This window comes from Conger conger, chromosome 16 (assembly GCF_963514075.1).
Source record: "Conger conger chromosome 16, fConCon1.1, whole genome shotgun sequence".
NCBI classification, from domain to species: domain Eukaryota; kingdom Metazoa; phylum Chordata; class Actinopteri; order Anguilliformes; family Congridae; genus Conger; species Conger conger.
The window spans coordinates 38586577-38605813 of NC_083775.1; the positions used below are offsets into that span (position 1 = coordinate 38586577).

A 19237-nucleotide genomic window follows, 5' to 3' on the forward strand; every position below is an offset into this window, starting at 1 on the left:
ACATGTGAGCAGATCATTTAAAGATTCTGTTTTAACCCTTAATATAGCCTACCACAGAAAGTATTATTAGGTATTTATTACTTATTTTTTAAACGTATTGGTCTTCTGTTGCTGTAGCCTATCTACTGAAGGGGTTTGGTGCATTGTGAGTGCAGAGACTCTTCAGCATACCACTGTTGTAAGTTATTTGCATTACTTTGCATTGTAAAGGTGGTTATTTGCATTACTGTCACCTTCCTGTCAGCTTCGACCAGTCTGGCCCTGTTCTTCTGACCTCTCTCATTAACAACATATTTTTGACCGCAGAAGTGCTGCTCACTGGATGTTTTTTGTTTTTTGCACCATTCTCTGCAAACTCTAGAGACTGTTGTGCATGAAAACCCCAGGAGATCAGCAGTTTCTGATACCCAAACCACCCTATCAGGCACAAACAATCATTCCACAGTCAAAGTCACTTAGATCGCATTGCTTCCCCATTCTGACATTTGGTCTGAAAAACAGCTGCATAACAAAAGATCTTGACTGCATCTGCATGCTTTTATGCATTTAGTTGCTGCAACATGATTGGCTGATTCAATATTTTCATTAACAAGCTGGTGTACAGGTCTACCTAATAAAGTGGTCATTGAGTGTATATCCTTACAGAATAGAATTAACTTCTGTGTAACAAGTGAAATTGACTGGAAAAAGTCTCATTAACCTCACAATCAGAAAAGGCTGAAAAAGACAAGGTGACTTTTGAACGGTAGTGTACTGTATGCATAAGCAGATTTACCTATGCATCCAAAGGAAATCGTACAAATTGGTGGCAGTGGTGTCATTTTCGGGGATTACACCACTGCCACCAATTTGACATTGCAACCTTGTAGCTACAGCATTTGCTTCGGAAAAGCAGTCACTGTCCTTCAGTTGATTTTTTTTTGTTTCTAAAAACGTGTTTTCACTTTGTCATTATAGGTTATCGAGTGTCAATTCATGGCCATAAATGGCTATTTTATCCATTTAAAATGAAATCTACAACACAATAAAGTGCAAAAAGTGAAGGGATCTGAATTCTGAAGCTGCAACTGGCACTGGCTCATTGGAACTTGATCCAAGTAAACATGCATTTTCCTGCTGAAGAGGAGACTGAAGGCAAAACGCCTCCGAAATATACAGGAGCTGAAGAAGGCAACAGTTCATATTCATCCTTTAATTTCAAATCCAATGTGCAGAGGCAAAACAACAACAGTGTCACTGTCCAAATACTTGCGGACTGGACAGTAATTATAGATGAACTGGCAGAAGTGTTGCAGAGTTTGGATCCTGTCAATCAATATTCATGTGTCAAGATGGTGGGGATTCTTTGCTTAATTCTCAGTTACGCGGAGCATTTGTCAATAGCATGTCCAGGTAGTGGTCTCTATATGTTGTTTTAAATAGCTTTGGCAGGCAGTATAACCATTCTAAAAGGGATTCAAGCACTGCAATATAGTACAGCTTAAATCTTTTGGATAATAATCTCTTAAAAGAATGTATATTACAAACAATCAGCAAAATTGGAGCAGTAATATAATAGAAAAAAAAAACACAGGATGGGAAAAAAAGAATAATTATTCCCAAAATATTCCCAAAACAGGCACAATCAACAGTACACCAAGAACAACATGAAAAGCAAAACAACCACAAATGAGTAGTGACTATTGTGATAGACAGGTGGCCAGGACTCCCTTTTGCTCCCCAAAGACAACTATTCCTTTAATTACATGAAATGAGAACTATATTATTGAATCACAATAAAACTTCAATTGCAATTGATGGAACACTGTGGCTTGTGCTGGCTCGCTAACCTGGCACACAAAAAGGATGTTGCTGAAGTTACATCAAACTTCAAAACTGCAGTAGCAGCAGCAGAGGGTGGTGGAGCTCTGTGCCGAGTAGATACTGCGAACAACACTGCTGAAGCCGCCAACTAAAGCCATGCTAGCATTGCACACTAACCTCCCAACAACTTAACCAAAGTGAAAATATCACATGACCTCAGCGATAGAATCTAACATTTTGAGAAGCAGCAAAGACCAGCTCACCCAAATTGTACATGAATACTTGTAAATAGTTGTATTTGCATAGTAACTGTGAGCCAAAATGTCATATCCTACGCTGTTTCCCTGTTCTCATATTTATCTCCACATATGTGTTGACAATACTTCCATAGTACTCATATCTACATCAACAAATGTTCACCACTTCATACATTTCAGACGATTCTTGAAGAAGTGGAGATACAGTTTGTTGTCAGTATCACTCTTGGGCGGCCTCCGAAAATGATGATATGCAGCATTTGCCCTTCGACGCTGGTGGTTAAGGCCGACCTCAGGACAAATGGCTACCAGTAATTCTCCCAGCCCATCCATGAAGAACTCTGTAGAAAGGAGACAGTGAGAGAAATCAGGAAATTCCAAAGGGTCCACATACTTTCTTATTCTCTCTTGCCAATCTAAGTGTGGTTAGCCCATTCTAAGTCAAATAAGGATTCTGTATTTGTTCCATGTTATATGCAGTGGGCTACAAAATTATTGGCACCCCTGATGGGCAATGCACAAAAATAAAATGGTATGATTACTGAGCTAAACCAACAATTCTGAAGATTAAAAGTCATGTTTCAATGAAACCAACCAAAATCAAACATAAATTTAATAAAGAATACATTTCACCAAAATCAAGGTTCCATAATCATTGGCACCCCTGGTTTCATACTTTATACAACGGATAGGTCCGGTCTATTGTCTCTATTGGCAAGGATAACAACATGAAACATTTCCTGTAATGCTTGACAAGGTTAAGGAACCCATTCAGAGGGACCATTCTGGACCATTCCTCTATGCAGAACCTTGCAAGATCCTTCACATTCTAGGCTGATAAAAGGATGCTCATCAAATCCTGAACTGAATCCTCTTCACTTCAGTGCACAGCTTTTTGATTGTATTGAGATCTGGTTATATTATCATGCAGAACACACATTTTGTTGTCACAGAACCATTTCTATGTGCTTTTTTGAAGTAGGCTTTGGGTCATTGTCTTGCTGGAAAGTCCACGTAAGTCTCAGCCTTGTGGTAGAGGCAACCAAGCTGTCAGACAAAATTCCCAGACAAATTTGAATCCATTATACTATACGATTTTAACCAGTGCCCCTGGGCCTCTGTTTTCACCAAAGTGTTACAGCCATCATATTCTGTTTTATTGGGCCAAACCCTACCCCCTCCAGGGGTTACTCATGTTACAGAGGCTCCTCCATGACTAAAATAAAGGGAACTGATAGAACATCCAGCACCCCTGCTTTACATGGGGTTGTAAAATGAAAAACCTCTTAACATGAATATGAATATTCAAGATATGGTAAATGGTAAATTGCAGGCATTTATATAGCGCCTTAATCCAAAGCGCTGTACAATTGATGCTTCTCCATTCACCCATTCATACACACACTCACACACCGACGGCGATTGGCTGCCATGCAAGGCCCCGACCAGCTCGTCAGGAGCATTTGGGGGTTAGGTGTCTTGCTCAGGGACACCTCGACACAGCCCAGGCGGGGGATCGAACCGGCAACCCCCCGACTGCCAGACGACTGCTCAAAATAAGACCATGACCATGGAATGATTCTTGGTGCCAGACAGGGTGGTTTGAGAATCTCAGAAACTGCTGATCTCCTGGGATTTTCATGCACAACAGTCTATTGTGTTTGCAGAGAATGGTGCAAAAACAAAAAACATCCAGTGAGCAGCAGTTCTGCGGGCAAAAAGCCTTGTTAATGAGAGAGGTCAGTGGAGAAGGGCCAGACTGGTCAAAGCTGACAGGAAGGTGACAGTAACGCAAATATAACTGTGGTATGCAGAAGAGCATCTCTGAACACACAATGTGTCAAACTTCTGAAGAGGATAAGTAATAAAAAGTCTAATAAGTCAAAAAATAAGTAGAATATATACCTAATAAAGTAATAGAGCGCATATTATGGCTTATCATAATGCTACACAGCCTCGCTAAAACTGTTCCAGCTATGCACAGGAAGACAACTCACTCAAAAACTTCAGGAAGCAAAGAAAATTAAATTGCAATGTCGTCCAGGCCTTACCAGAGTGACCCACTCTTTTCAGCAGTGGGTCGAAGCCCACCTTCCGCACCGCGTCAGTCCGAGCCAGGAAGAAGTTGATCACTCCAGAGGTGAAGAAGCAATTTGGGATTCCTGGAATGGGCTGATAGTTGCCTTTGACTCTGGTCAAACAGCCACCTTCCTCATCCCCTTCCTCATAGATGAGGGTGAAGGAATTTGCCAATTTGCCAACTGACCCAGCTACCTGCCAGCATAAGATATTCCATTCTATTACTGTTCATTAAATCACAAAACACAGTTGATTTGTTTAAATCTATTTTTTCTTAATTTGATCATGTATAAAGCTTTTAAAGAAATCTCACCTTAATCTGAAAAAAGCAGTATTTAAAGTAAATGTGATATACAGTGCAGTCCATAAGTATTTGGACAGTGGTACACTTTGTTCTTTTGGCTCTATACCCCAGCAGATTGAATAGAAATGAAACTGAATAATGAGGTTAAAGTGCAGACTGTCACCTTTCATTTGAGGGTATTTACATCAATATTAGGTGACCTGTGAAAGAATTACATCCCTTTTTATTCAGTCCCCCATTTTAGGGAACCAAAAGTAACTGGACAGTTGGCTTCTCAGCTATGTATGTTTAAAAAAGCTTTCAGTATCTAGTTTTGATGGCCTTGGGGACAATGGGAAAGTATTGTCAGATGACTCATTTACAAATAAAATGACACAAAAAGTATTTTTACTAAAATTGGTCCCTGGTGAATAAAAGTGCATGTTTAGGGCCAAAACAAAAGTTGATGCATGAGGCGAGATACATTCTACATTAAATAATATCCCTACATACACATTTAAGGAGATTTTATGTTTTTCTTCTTTGTGACACCCCACAACCTTTAAATGGCTCTACCAGGAAAACAAAATGGAATATGCAGCTCAAGCTCAGGAATCTTCTCTCATAGTTGTCTACCAACACACAGAGAAACAGAGAAATCCAAGCGGTGCTGCGGTGCCTCCTGGAGTTGCAATGGAATGGCCAAACACCAAAATGTAATTGCCCCCCCCGCCACATTTTAGAGGCCAAAACTAATTTGCCAGTTGGCTTCCCAACTGTATCTCTTCTCTATTGGCTCATCTTCATTGCCAGACAATATCTTGGTGTCTGAAAACCTATGCCAATGTAACGGAAATTCCAATTACATTTTCGGCCAGCACAAATGTCTTACCACATCCAGTTCAGGCATCGACTCCATGATCTCAACAAATTTCTCAATCTTTGTATCCTCTGTGAAGTAAAAGTCGTCATCCACCCACAGAAAGTACTTGGTTGTGACCTGCGAGACAGCAAGGTTCCTGCCAGCAAACCAACCCTACAGAGTAAAACAGAGAAAACTCAACGGGTCAGATTCACGTATAAGAAGCTCAAAGCTCAAAATGCCACCTGGCGAGAGTGTGTTGATGCGGTCGCAATCTGCCTGAAATTAGTGTCTTATTTACAAAGTTAAGTGGCAGTCCCTTTAATTCCCCATTTCTTATCTAGGATTGTTTTGGAGGATAACTAATCAAAACAAAACACACACTCTTTCTGCGATGGACAAAAGTGATTAAAAGCAGCATATCATTGCATGTAGCCTACTAAGACGTTTTATCATTTAATAGATGAACATAATTGCATCACATTACCGGTCGATTGCATGACATTGCAGGTTGAAAACACATCTCGTTATCAACAACGCTTCATCTACAAATCAAATTGCATTGATCAAACAACTATTATTGATATCAGGAGTGGGGGACATGTATTTTCAAGAGGATAAGTGTTGCTTTGTGAAGAAAAAGTGTTGCTCTCAGTCAAAGCCATGTCGATAACGAGGTGTGAGCCCTGTAATGAGATGCAATCAACCGGTAATATGACATGACCAAACGTTACCGTTATGCAATTGTGTTCATATCTATAATGTTAAAATGGCTTAATCCTTTGGCAAATTTTAATGCTGTGCCTCATGGTCATTAGTTGAAATCTTTGTTATAAAACTCATTTTTGTTATGAAGCATGTGGCTTCTTGATATCTGCACAAACTACTCTTGACATCAAGGCTTTATATTGCTGATATAAACTTTTCTGTGACAGGTTGCATTCAGCACAGAGAAATTTGCACAATTTGGCCCTCGTTAATTGCATTAACTTTAGTAAATTCAATGGAATACAGTCAAGTTTGGACACACCTTGCCTTTTTCTGGATTTTTTAATTAGTTTTGATTGATTTTATTTCCACTGTTGTAATCAAAGTACAGATTCTCATATTGTATTAAACCATGTTTTTATACATTTTGGTTGCACCATGTAGTACCATTGGTGCAACATGGATTACAGCACTTTTTATACATAGCCCCCCATTTAAATGTTTGAGACAATTTAACATAATGTCAAATAAAATAATGTTTGGTCGCATATCCATTACATAGTATGACGTCCTGATGTCTGTAACCTATCAACATCACCAGAGTTTGGATATCTCATTCTCAGGTTGTCCTACAAGCGATACTATAACTCTTTGCATTTGAATGGATCTCTATGGGAATTGGGGGTGGGACTAGATTCGGCTGTAAATTATGCTGATACAGTATAGAACACATCTGTTGGCTAAATGGCTTTATGTCATCAAGGGTCCAAGGTATCAGATGAGCCTCAACCCATCCTGCTGCTGCCAGATATGCTGTAGATACTACAAGGGACCTGACTAAATAAACTCTATGGAAAAATTGTTCAGGAGAAACAACCCTTGAAGTACTGTATATCTAGCAGCAGCACGGTTGTTTGAGGCAGACATGGGGAGAACATGCAAACTCTGCACAGAGAGACCCCGGCCGATGGGGATTCGAACCCAGGACCTACTTGCTGTGAGGTAGCAGTGCTACCCACTGCACCATCCGTGCCACCTCGTATAAAAATATGGTTGAATAAAATATGAGAATCTGCATTTTGACCACATTAATTGCTTGATTACAAACAGTGGGAATAAAATCAATCAAAATTTATCAAAAAATCAAAAAAAGGGCAAGGTGTGTCCAAACTTTTGACTGTATTCCGTTGAATTTACAAAAGTTAATGCAATTAACGAGGGCGGATTTGTGCAAATTTCTCTGTGCCGAATGCAACCTGTCACAGAAAAGTTTATATCAGCAATATAAAGCCTTGATGTCAAGAGTAGTTTGTGCAGATATCAAGAAGCCACATGCTTGATAACAAAATTTCAGTCATTTGGGGTCCGAGGTATCAAACCAGCCTCAAGCAGCCGTGCTGCTACAAGATATAGAGTAGATACTTCAAGGGTTGTTTCTCCTGAACAATTCTTCCATTGAGTTCAACAGGAAAATTAGTCAGGATAAATGTCCCTTGACGTATCTACTGTGTATCTAGTAGCAGCAGGATGGTTTGAGGCTGATTTGATACCTTGGACCCTTGATGACTTAAAGCCATTTAGCCAACAGTTGTGTTCTATACTGTATCAGCATAATTTACAGCCGAATCTAGTCCCACCCCCAATTCCCATAGAGAGAGATCCATTCAATATAGAGATATTAGTTAATATATAACTCAATATAGTAACACTCAACACAAAGCACAGAATGCACTGGTGAACAGTCCAGTAATAATGACACTGTGGATCTCTGCCATCCTTTCTGACAGAGGGGCAGAGGAGTGTGCTAAACCCCAGCCTGACCGGAGAGAGCAAGGCAGAAGGAGGGGGACATCTTTTTGTTCACATAATAATGTAAAGTACGGAAATAAGAATGTCTGAAGATGAAATGGACTGAAATGATAAAATTTACAGTATTAACGAAGACAATAATTACTGCTGCTTTCAAGTATTGAAATATATGATATCTTTGCTGTGAAATATAGTTAGGGGTTTTACAGCCAGCCCACATATTTACACTATATTTCAGTATATTCCACTGCAGTAAGGAACATAATGGGTTGTTTCAGTCCATGCACACCGTTGCTAAAACACTTTCTTCTAAAATCTGTACCTGGGCAGGTGGCATGAAGTACTGCTCAATGTTGGTGCCGTTCACTTTCTGTGGTTCAATGCTGTCATCAGCAATGATGATCTTGATGTCTTTGTAAAATGTTCTGATACTTCTGATGAGATAGTTCACTTCGGGGTACCTCAGGAAGGTCTTAGTTGTCACAGTCACATGGGAGTTGACATCTGAAATTGTAGAAATAAACATTCAAATTATAGCTCACTAAGCTCACTTGAAGATCTAGAACATTTATGAAGATTTATTTTGCAGGCTAGGAATAAGGCATGGTATTACATATAGGCAAAATAGTTGTAAAATGCTGGGGGGAAAAGAACTTTAAAGCTGTGTATCTTCTGAAAAATATTTAAAATGTACAGTGCAGTCCATAAGTATTGGGACAGTGGTATGATTTTGGATTGTTTTGCCTTTGGAGTCTGTTATTGGCATCTCTCAACATGAGGATCAGAGTTGTGCCAATGAAAGTCAAGAGTCATTTCAGTGGCTTTTGAAAGTATTCACATCCCTTCACTTTTTGTATACTGTAGATTTGATTTTAAATGGATAAATTGACATTTTTGCCCATCAATGTACACTCAGTAGACAAAGTAAAAAATGTTTATAAATTTTTGCACATTTATTACTAATCCAAAACTGAAATCTCTAATTTATATTAAATAAGTAATTTATATTTATATAAGTATTTTTGGCAGCAATTACAGCATTGAGTCTTGTTGGGTTAGTCTCTTTGTGCAGTTTATCCCATTCTTCCTGGCAGATTTTCTCAAGCTCTGTCAGATTGGATGGGAAGCGTCTGAACTGCCATCTTCAGGTCACCCCACAGATGTTCTATGGGGTTTCAGTCTGGGTTTTGGCAGGGCCACTCAAGGACAGTGAGTGACAGTCAGAGACTTGCCCTGAAGACACTCCAGCATTGTCTTGGCTTTATGTTTCAGGTCATTGTCTTGCTGAAAGGTGAACCGTCATGTACTCATGTATAGGACCTCTCTGTGTGGCTGCATTCATCCTTCCCTCAATTCTGACCAGTCTCCCTGTCCCTGCCACTGAGAAGCACCCTGATAGCATGATGCTGCCACCACCATGCTTCACCGTAGGGATGGCATTACCCAGGTGATGAGCAATGCCTGGTGTTCACCAGATATAGTGCTGCAGATAATCTTTTTCCTCATGCTCTCAGAGTCCTTTACATGTCGTTTGGCAAACTGCAAGCGGGCTGTCATATGCCTTTTACTCAAGATTCAACCATAAAGGTCTGATTGATGGAGTGCTGCTGGGATGGTCATCTTTCCGGCAGGTTCTCCAAAGGTTTGTTAGAGTGAACAGTGAGTTCTTGGTCACGTCCCTTGGTTACTCAGTTTGGTCGGACGGGCAACTCTAGGAACAGTCCTGGTGGTCCCAAACTTCTTCTATTTCATGATTGAGACCACTGTGCTCCTGGGAACATTCAGTGCTTTAGAAATGGTTTTCTACCCTTGCCCTGATCTATGCCTTGAAAACATTTTATTGTGGAGGTCTACAGAGTGTTCCTTGGCTTGGTTTTTGTCCTGACATGCAGTGTGAAATATAGAACCTTATATACACAGGTGCATGCCTTTTAAAACTATTTCCAATAAAATTTGCCACAGGTGGACAATCAAGTTCTAGACACATCAATTAAAGTAAACATAATGGGTTATTGAGTGTGGATTGATGGGCAAAACTGGTCTGAATACTCTCTGAACCCACTGTATGAGGCTGATCAGAAAAGGACAATACAATAGGCATAAGTATGGAGTCATTCCCCAGTCTACACATTAAAAATGAACCCTGAACATCCCCATTTTACACACAAAACTGAAAATGAACATTAATTTGTCTGGTTGGTATGAGCACATCAAAAATGTAAAGGAATTGTTTAACACCAGACAGGTCTTTCAAAAAGTGAAGTTACCTTGTGACTGCCAGCAAAAAACTAAATGATGTGCGATTAATCTGTTCCAAGAGGTTCACATGATCAACTGGCAAAGGGCATTTTAACCATACATTTGAAATAAGATACTTCAAAAAAAATGTTGGAATGGAATGTTGCTCAGCATGTCTGTCACACTATAAAACACATGAATGCACTTGCGTCCTACATTATTAAGCATGTGCAAAATGAATGAATGTAATGTGATTCAAGTTCAAGTTCAAGTTCGCATTCCAATACAACCAACCATAGAAAGAATACTGAATACATTTAATTGAAAATTCAGTAGACTCACCCTTTCCAAGGTCATACAGAACTGGTATTGTGGGCTCCCGGATCACCACAGGGAAGATGGCCTTATGCTGCCCAAAAGTAAAGTGTACTGGTAAAGGAAACACATGGAAAAAAACAAACATATTAATCTCAGGAAAATAGATTTTTACTGAAACATGTGTTCTGCATAATCATTGGTTGCAAAAACCCAGTGCAACTCCAATCATATATACTTACTTTAGCCATGTACACATTTTGGAGCTTGAGATATGACCAGAATGAGCATTTCAAGCTTTCCCCCTTTCAAGAACCTAGTTTGTCAAACTGTGCATACAGTCAGGTCCATAAATATTGGAACATCAACACAATTCTCCTCTTTTTGGCTCTATACACCACCACAATGGATTTGACATGAAACAAACAAGATATGCTTTAAAAAGTGGAGGCACATATAGAAACTGTTGTAATTCCTACACTGTTCACCTGATTTGGATGTAAATACCCTCAAATTAAAGCTGAAAGTCTGCAGTTAAAGCACATCTTGTTCGTTTCATTTCAAATCCATTGTGGCGGTGTATAGAGCCAAAAAGAGGAGAATTGTGTCGATGTCCCAATATTTATGGACCTGACTGTATCTTGACGAGAGAATGCACTAGTTGCTTCTAAATGACATAAAGTAAGTAATGAGAGAGAAAAGGGACAGTGCTCAAGAGAGTGGCTTACCCAGATCTCCAGACTTGATGCTGTACACAGTGCTTCTGTAGGAGACCTGACCCAGCAGGTCATTGAGAGACTGCAGGCTGGAGGCAGAAATGGAGAGCACCTTCTCACCCTGCCCCTTCACTTTGCCCTTTTCATGAAGACTTTCCACTGCCAGGACCCCACTGCTCACACTCAGTGTCACCTGCAAGTAGAGTCAGGAGTCCACAGTTACACAAAACAAGTAACTTACCGGTTTTCCTCATGTTAATATGAGCCTTCTGATCCTTAATTGGGTAAAGCAATGGTCCTCAATCCTTGTCCTGGAGAGCTACAGGGTCTGCTGGATTTTGTCTTTGACTTAATAGCAGCAACTAATTCAGAGTCAAGAAACCAGGCGACAGGAGTTAAATGTGTAATTAACTGATTTAATTGATCAATTCGATTCTGAGTAACAAGCCTGTCACCTAGTCATTAAGGTGCTCGACTGGATTGGTTGGTGGTTCAAGACCTAGCAAGGTTAATACAGCTGTTGGGCCCTTCAGAAAGGCCCTTAACCCTGCATTGCTCCTGGGGGAACCCTCAGGGTAAAGTCATTGAAGTTTTTCCTCAGCTTATTTCTATTTTATATAACTATTTTTGAGGAATTCCAATCTGGATTTCATCATGTAACAAAGCACTCCATTGTTAATAAAGTGGGTTTTTTGGGGGGTTTTTTTGGTTATGCAAAAACATGAAATATTAATTTCATATGGCAGCATGTAATTACTTGTTTTATTTGCCTTTCTGCATAAGGAATGGCTATAAAGAGGCATTTTAACTTGAAACCGAGCAAACAAACGATTCCTGCCAGAAGTTGCAGCATTCCAGTCATTCTTAAATCTCTTGACTTCATATCTCTCAAAAACCTGTCACTTGTTTGGTATGTTGATGTGATTCAGGTTCAACTGGTGTCTGAACTGACATTTCAAATTTTTCCATACATTATTTGTGATGAAATACACATGAAGGCCAAAATAAACATTTGTGTTTTGACAGATACATGACATGTTCACATGAAAATCTGCAGTGACCAGTTAACTTTTCCTCCACCAGATTCCACCACCAGTTGAAATGGAACTGTTTTTACTAACCTGGTAATTTTGTTGTTGTACAATATGTACACTTAAACCTGTAACACAGTACACATTTTAAAAGAGACAGCATTACAATTATTTTACAACTTGATTTGGCACTCCATAATTTCATTTGTAATCAAACAACAAGTTTTTAAAGGGTTTATCCATTTTGGTTTCACTTTTTATACATACTCCCCTCCATTTCAGGATACCATAATATTTGGAACAAGTGGCTGCTTCTCATTAGTCAGGTGTCTTCAATTGCTTCCTTAGCACAGGTATGAGAGAGCTTTCAATTGTTCAGCTTTTCCTGAGCTTTTCAGCAAGTAGTGTAAGTGATTCTATGGGTTTTTAATAGCAATTAACCTGTTATTGATGTTTGTCAATATGAGGACCAGAGTTCATGCGTCCATGAAAATCAAGGAAGCCATTATGATGTGAGGAAATAAGAAACTTCAGGCTAAACAATATCAACACAGCGTAGCGTAGTGGTTAAGGTACATGACTGGGACCTGCAAGGTCGGTGGTTCGATCCCTGGTCTAGCCACAATAAGATCTGCACAGCCGTTGGGCCCTTGAGCAAGGCCCCTAACCCTGCATTGGTCCAGGGGAGGACTGTCTCCTGCTTAGTCTAATCAACTGTACGTCGCTCTGGATAAGTGCGTCTGCCAAATGCCATTAATGTAATGTAATGTAACTATTTGTAACATAATTAAGAAGGCACTGGTGAGCTCAGTATTAACAAAGAGCCTAGTAGGCCAAGAAAGACCTCTACAGTTGATGAGATCTCGCCATTAAAGAAGAAAACACCCCAAACGCCTGTTAGACATAAACGTCAATCATACGATTGTAGTAAATATATTTTGATATATTTCACACAGGTTGAAATAAATATGTTTACATAAAAGCATGATGTTTTATCTACTGTCTCCTCTTTACAGATACAATTCTCAGCAATCTATCATTGATCTGATCTAAATTGTCTAAACATGTGCTTTTTTTTTATAAGTAAAGTTTTCTGATCTTGTATGTCCTATATTCCACTTAAATATTACAGAACAATATCCTTCAATAATTAATATTTTCTAATAAAATCACATTACTCATCTACTGGATAAAAGATTAGGCTAAAAGAATAGGCTACAATACCTGGAATGATGCCCTTTTTGAGAGGACTGACAATGAATCCTTGGATTGGATATTGCAGAGGGGAGTTTGGTGGGGCCAACAGAAGCTCATTTAGAATTGTCTTTTTTCTGTAAAAAAAATGTATGCTCAAGTGGGACTTTCAATGCATGGATAGGCTTGCTATCCATCCATCCATCCATTATCTGAACCTGCTTATCCTGAACAGGGTCGCAAGGGGCTGGAGCCTATCCCAGCATACATTGGGCGAAAGGCAGGGACAGATCGCCAGTCCATCGCAGGGATAGGCTTGCAAAATAATTTTTTAATAACTAGAACTAAAATAGTGGAAACTGGCCGATTCCCATTTTCCAAACCAGTACCCTTTCCACAGTACCAGACACATACACTCAGTGAGCACTTTATTAGGTATTTATTACTTTTTTTTGTTGTTTGGTTTTGCACCATTCTTTGCAAAGGAGACTAGTGTGCATGAAAATCCCAAGAGATCAGCAGATACTCAAACCACCCTGCCTGCCACCAACAATCATTCCACCGTCTATATGATTGTATGCTTGGACTGCTGCCACAAAATTGGCTGATTAGGTAATTGCATGAATAAGTAGGTGAAATAAGGTAAAAATGTTCCTAATAAAGTCCTCGGTGAGTGTATATGGCTGGTTCCCCATAACTTTTCATTTGCGTTTCATTTCACTCCATCTGCACACCCAACAACCAAGTGTGACCTCACTTACCTGAGTTTGTCCTTTTCGTACACTTCAGCTCTCCGTTTCACAATGTCATTGAATTTATCCTTGTTCACAAATTGTCTTAAATCAAACCCAGACCTGGGACAGCTACATGATTTTTGCTGACGAGTGACATTAGGCATGGAGTTGTAGGTCCTGCACAACAACAACAAAAAGTATTTGCATTAACATGAAACCAGGGAAAAACGAATTAGGGTGGCTAACTTTTATGCCGACATACATCAGCAACTTTGCAGCAGAGCTTAATTCAATTGTTCTGTTGGCAGGAAGGTATTTCATTCTGTGTCAGTCCGTTTAAGCCACTACTTGGCCTGTGTTGCCCTAAAAGTTCTGGGCTTTCTGTGTAGAAAATTTCTATCAAAACGTTGCGTGTAAGAGAGGTACTACCACCAGGAAACACTTTGAAATACAACAATAAACAGCTTAATTTTTATTGCATCCCTGCTGAAAAAGAGCTCAATCTAGGTTTTGAAACAGCTGGTAGCAGGTAATTTAAGATGGTCATTACGGATGAACAATGAATCTATTTCACACTGAAATCACAATCTAAACAACCTTTAATTATATAAATTAGTGTTGGGTTTATTCAGGAGTGCTTATAAAGTTGTCAATCTGGAGGAAACCTGAGGTTAGTAACCCAATATACAGGAATTATAAAAAATAGAACATACATATGATGTTGTTTTACACTGGCAAATATGTAAGTCAATAGCGTGAACTGCACATGCAACATCGTAATATTTAAATTACTAAATACGCAATGCAAGACGCTTCTGAACGTCATGAACTCAGTTTGTCAGGGAGAAATATGTTCCTCCTAAAGAAGGTAAATAAAATGTAGCTATAAATAATTCGCAAAGAACGCAAGAGAAAAGTAATTTAGTCTCACTTTGAGCAGATAATAAAGCCATATGTGAACTTTGCTGCAGCGCTGAAATGAGATGCGAAGTAATGTGAAAATATAAGCACTCGACAGTGTGGAGCAGCCGCGCTATGATACCCCTTCAAGGAAATTTAAATTGTTCGTTCTCCACTACCCATCATATAGTGCTTTTCTGTAATCTTGTGTTCTGATGATGATCTATTTGCCATTTGCTTTTTTTTGCTTTTTAAAGTCCCTTCCATTTTGTATTCACAGTGCATAGCATGAAAATAATTAAATATTATAACAATGGTATAATGATCACAAGTTATGCACTGCAAAATGTATTCTCCCCAGTTTCTCGGCACTGAACCACTTCGCCATACTTTCACTTTCCTACTAGGTCCTACATGGTCTGTGAGTAACTAAAAGCTTCCCTTCACGGCCACACTTGGTCCTCTGAACCCACGACCTTACACACTGTTACCTGGCGAACAACATCCCTAGAGCAGCTGACAGTGAACATACAGTCAGGTCCATAAATATTGGGACATGGACACAATTCTCATCTTTTTGGCTCTATACACCACCACAATGGATTTGAAATTAAACTAACAAGATGTGCTTTAACTGCAGACTTTCAGCTTTAATTTGAGGTTATTTACATCCAGAATCAGGTGAACGGTGTAGGAATTACAACAGTTTGTATATGTGCCTCCCACTTTTTAAGGGACCAAAAGTAATGGGACAAACTAACAATCATAAATCAAACTTTCACTTTTTAATACTTGGTTGCAAATCCTTTGCAGTCAATTACAGCCTGAAGTCTGGAACGCATAGACATCACCAGACGCTGGGTTTCATCCCTGGTGATGCTCTGCCAGGCCTCTACTGCAACTGTCTTCAGTTCCTGCTTGTTCTTGGGGCATTTTCCCTTCAGTTTTGTCTTCAGCAAGTGAAATGCATATTCAATCGGATTCAGGTCAGGTGATTGACTTGGCCATTGCATACCATTCCACTTCTTTGCCTTAAAAAACTCTTTGGTTGCTTTCACAGTATGCTTCGGGTCATTGTCCATCTGCACTGTGAAGCGCCGTCCAATGAGTTCAGCATTTGGCTGAATATGAGCAGATAATATTGCCCGAAACACTTCAGAATTCATCCTGCTGCTTTTGTCAGTAGTCACATCATCAATAAATACAAGGGAACCAGTTCCATTGGCAGCCATACATGCCCACGCCATGACACTACGACGACCATGCTTCATTGATGAGGTGGTATGTTTGATCATGAGCAGTTCCTTTCCTTCTCCATACTCTTCTCTTCCCATCATTCTGGTACAAGTTGATCTTTGTCTCATCTGTCCATAGGATGTTCCAGAACTGTTAAGGCTTTTTTAGATGTTGTTTGGCAAACTCTAATCTGGTCTTCCTGTTTTTGAGGCTCACCAATGGTTTACATCTTGTGGTGAACCCTCTGTATGCACTCTGGTGAAGTCTTCTCTTGATTGTTGACTTTGACACACATACACCTACCTCCTGGAGAGTGTCCTTGATCTGGCCAACTGTTGTGAAGGGGTTTTTCTTCACCAGGGAAATAATTCTTCCAAACAGTTGATTTGGCCACACCTAATGTTTTTGCTATCTCTCTGATGTGTTTGTTTAGATTTTTCAGCCTAATGATGGTTTGCTTTACTAATAGTGATAGCTCTTTGGATGTTGACAGCAACAGATTCCAAATGCAAATAGCACACTTGAAATGAACTCTAGACCTTTTATCTGCTCCTTGTAAATGAGATAATGAGGGAATAACACACACCTGGCCATGGAACAGCTGAGCAGCCAATTGTCCCATTACTTTTGGTCCCTTAAAAAGTGAGAGGCACATATAGAAACTGTTGTAGCTATATATAGAAAAAGTCTGCAGTTAAAGCATATCTTGTTCATTTCATTTCAAATCCATTGTGGTGGTGTATAGAGCCAAAAAGAGGAGAATTGTGTCGATGTCCCAATATTTATGGACCTGACTGTAGTACACAGTGTACACAGTGGAAAACCTGGCTAATAACATTCATTCATCCATTATCTTAACCTACTTATCCTGAACAGGGTCGCAGGGGGCTGGAGCCTATCCCAGCATACATAGGGTGAAAGGCAGGAATACACCCTTGGACAGGTCGCCAGTCCATCACAGGGCACACACACCAGTTCCACTCTTACAACTCACCCGATAAGTGGGGTAAGTTGTAAGAGTGGAACTGTTTGCATTTGACATTAACTCACACATTCTGTGATATTTTAGTAGATATCTAAATGACTAATATTTGTAGCAGACAAATATGGGTAGCTATATCAAAATGTGTTTCAATCATCCTCCTCTACAACAGTACCCCATTAAGCAGATGTCTCCAGTTCCTGAGTGGCAAATCCTGTTGGCATAATAACATGTCTAGGGGAACTGCTAACAAAAAAAAAGAAACCCGTTTTAATTCCCCTTTTGTTCCAGGATCCACACGTATTTGCCCACACGTACCTGTGTAACCTGTATTTCAAGTTCTCACAATTGAGCAGTGTGACTTTTTTATGTTTTATGCTGACGATTTACTAAGAACCATTCTAACCCTGTAACGTGAATAAATCGGATGCGAGTTCATCGTCGGTTATCTGCGAACTTTGTACAATTGATGCTTCTCATTCACCCATTCATACAGTCATATTGTCATATAGTCATACACTCACGGCGATTGGCTGCCAGGTAAGGCACCAACCAGCTCGACAAGAGCATTTGGGGATTAGGTGTCTTGCTCAGAGACACTTTGACATGCCAGTGCGGGTTCGAACCGGCAAGCCTCCGACTGCCAGAAGACGTACTGACTGCAGTACTACACCATCACACCAGCCCCGACAGCACAGTCAAACAGGGCCGGTGACATTGCGACGTAGCGTGGAGGCAGTTTGCCCATTACTAAAGACGTCCCTTACCACCGAATCAGATTTGTGTAAAAATACATTTAAAAAATCATACTTTTGGTACAAATTTGTGCTCAAATTAGGTTATTTCTGATTGAGAGCAAATAAAAAATGTTACAAAGTAAAGTATTGATTTCAAAAAGACATTTGAGTTTGGAAAAAAGGGAGAAGTGAATATTTCCATTTTTTTATCCTTAATCTGATTTGTTTGATAGTTGATGCGATGTGTTGTTTGATACTTTTGACATAAATACGATAATATAGCAGATCATAACGATGAAAATATTTTTCACCTAATCGCTTCGCATTTTACATTGACGTTATGCACGTGTTTCTGTCATTATTACTTTTGGTTTGTTTTAAACTGACGAAGAACACATCACATTAAACATGAAATGTGCCCAGAAGTGCCACACGTTGGAATATCGTGGTCTCGATTAGTGAACGTAGTGTTCTAAATAAAGTAGTACAGGTTGCATGTCTTCAAGACACTGGACTAAAATATCCAAGTAAATGCTCATCGGTTCTATTACTTATTGTAGGCTATACATTAAAACTCCAGCATTAGAAACGTACCTGTGAAGCAGCGGTGATGCACATTTGCCAGTTTCCATGTAAAAATAACATATTGATAATATCGTTACCGTGGAAGAAATCAATAGGAATTTCGTCAAACTGAGTAAAACAGACATCGCCTAGTCTTGTTCTGACAACGATGATCTTATGGTCTCAACTGCGTCCCTTCGCGCAAAACCACCTCCACGGTTTCCGAATAATCCACCCGGCACCACACCCGCGTCAATTAAGCGGCCGCTTGTGGGCGTGTAATGTATTTAATCCGTTATTCCGATCTGTGCTCGTAAAATTTTAACCTGGTTAAATGTTATGTTGTCATTGTCTAGCGATAAACGCCATCATCATACTCTTGCTGCACCATGTGTGAAATTGCACTTGTGCAGTCCATGAACACTAAAATGAATTAAACTTTTAAAATAAAATTTTTGAAAATTAATTTTCATATGTATTCTGTGAGACTGGGGAAAGGTGTACTATATTCATTTTTATTTCAACTAAGATGCATTCTCGCGTAGTTTTAGATCATTAAAGAGACGTGTAGTGGCCTATTGTTTTATTATTGTCTACATTTATTCATTTAACGAGTGTGTTCGGGAAACCCACGTAATGAGAGAACGTTCTTTGATGAAGAACCCCGTTAACATACTCAATCCAAAGATCCTACGTTATCGGAAAACCAACCCCAAAACCAGTCAGCCAGCTTTAGTGCTGGTTTTCCCTTCAATTAAATGTGAAACTTGGAGCAATTCAGACTAGCAT

At 39.5% G+C, this 19237-nt stretch overlaps 1 protein-coding gene across 1 annotated transcript; it reads right to left on the reverse strand.

Annotated features, from left to right (window-relative positions):
- Window positions 1–1177: 1177 nt before the first annotated feature.
- LOC133113954 (beta-1,4 N-acetylgalactosaminyltransferase 2-like) lies at window positions 1178–18684 on the reverse strand. The gene is made up of 10 exons (XM_061223124.1): window positions 18479–18684; window positions 14057–14206; window positions 13326–13432; window positions 12192–12229; window positions 11083–11263; window positions 10382–10468; window positions 8124–8305; window positions 5315–5458; window positions 4112–4334; window positions 1178–2401 (listed from the first exon to the last, which is right to left on the reverse strand). The coding sequence occupies exons 1-10, from the start codon at window positions 18592–18594 to the stop codon at window positions 2220–2222; spliced, it is 1410 nt and encodes a 469-aa protein (XP_061079108.1). The 5' UTR covers window positions 18595–18684; the 3' UTR covers window positions 1178–2219.
- Window positions 18685–19237: the final 553 nt, after the last annotated feature.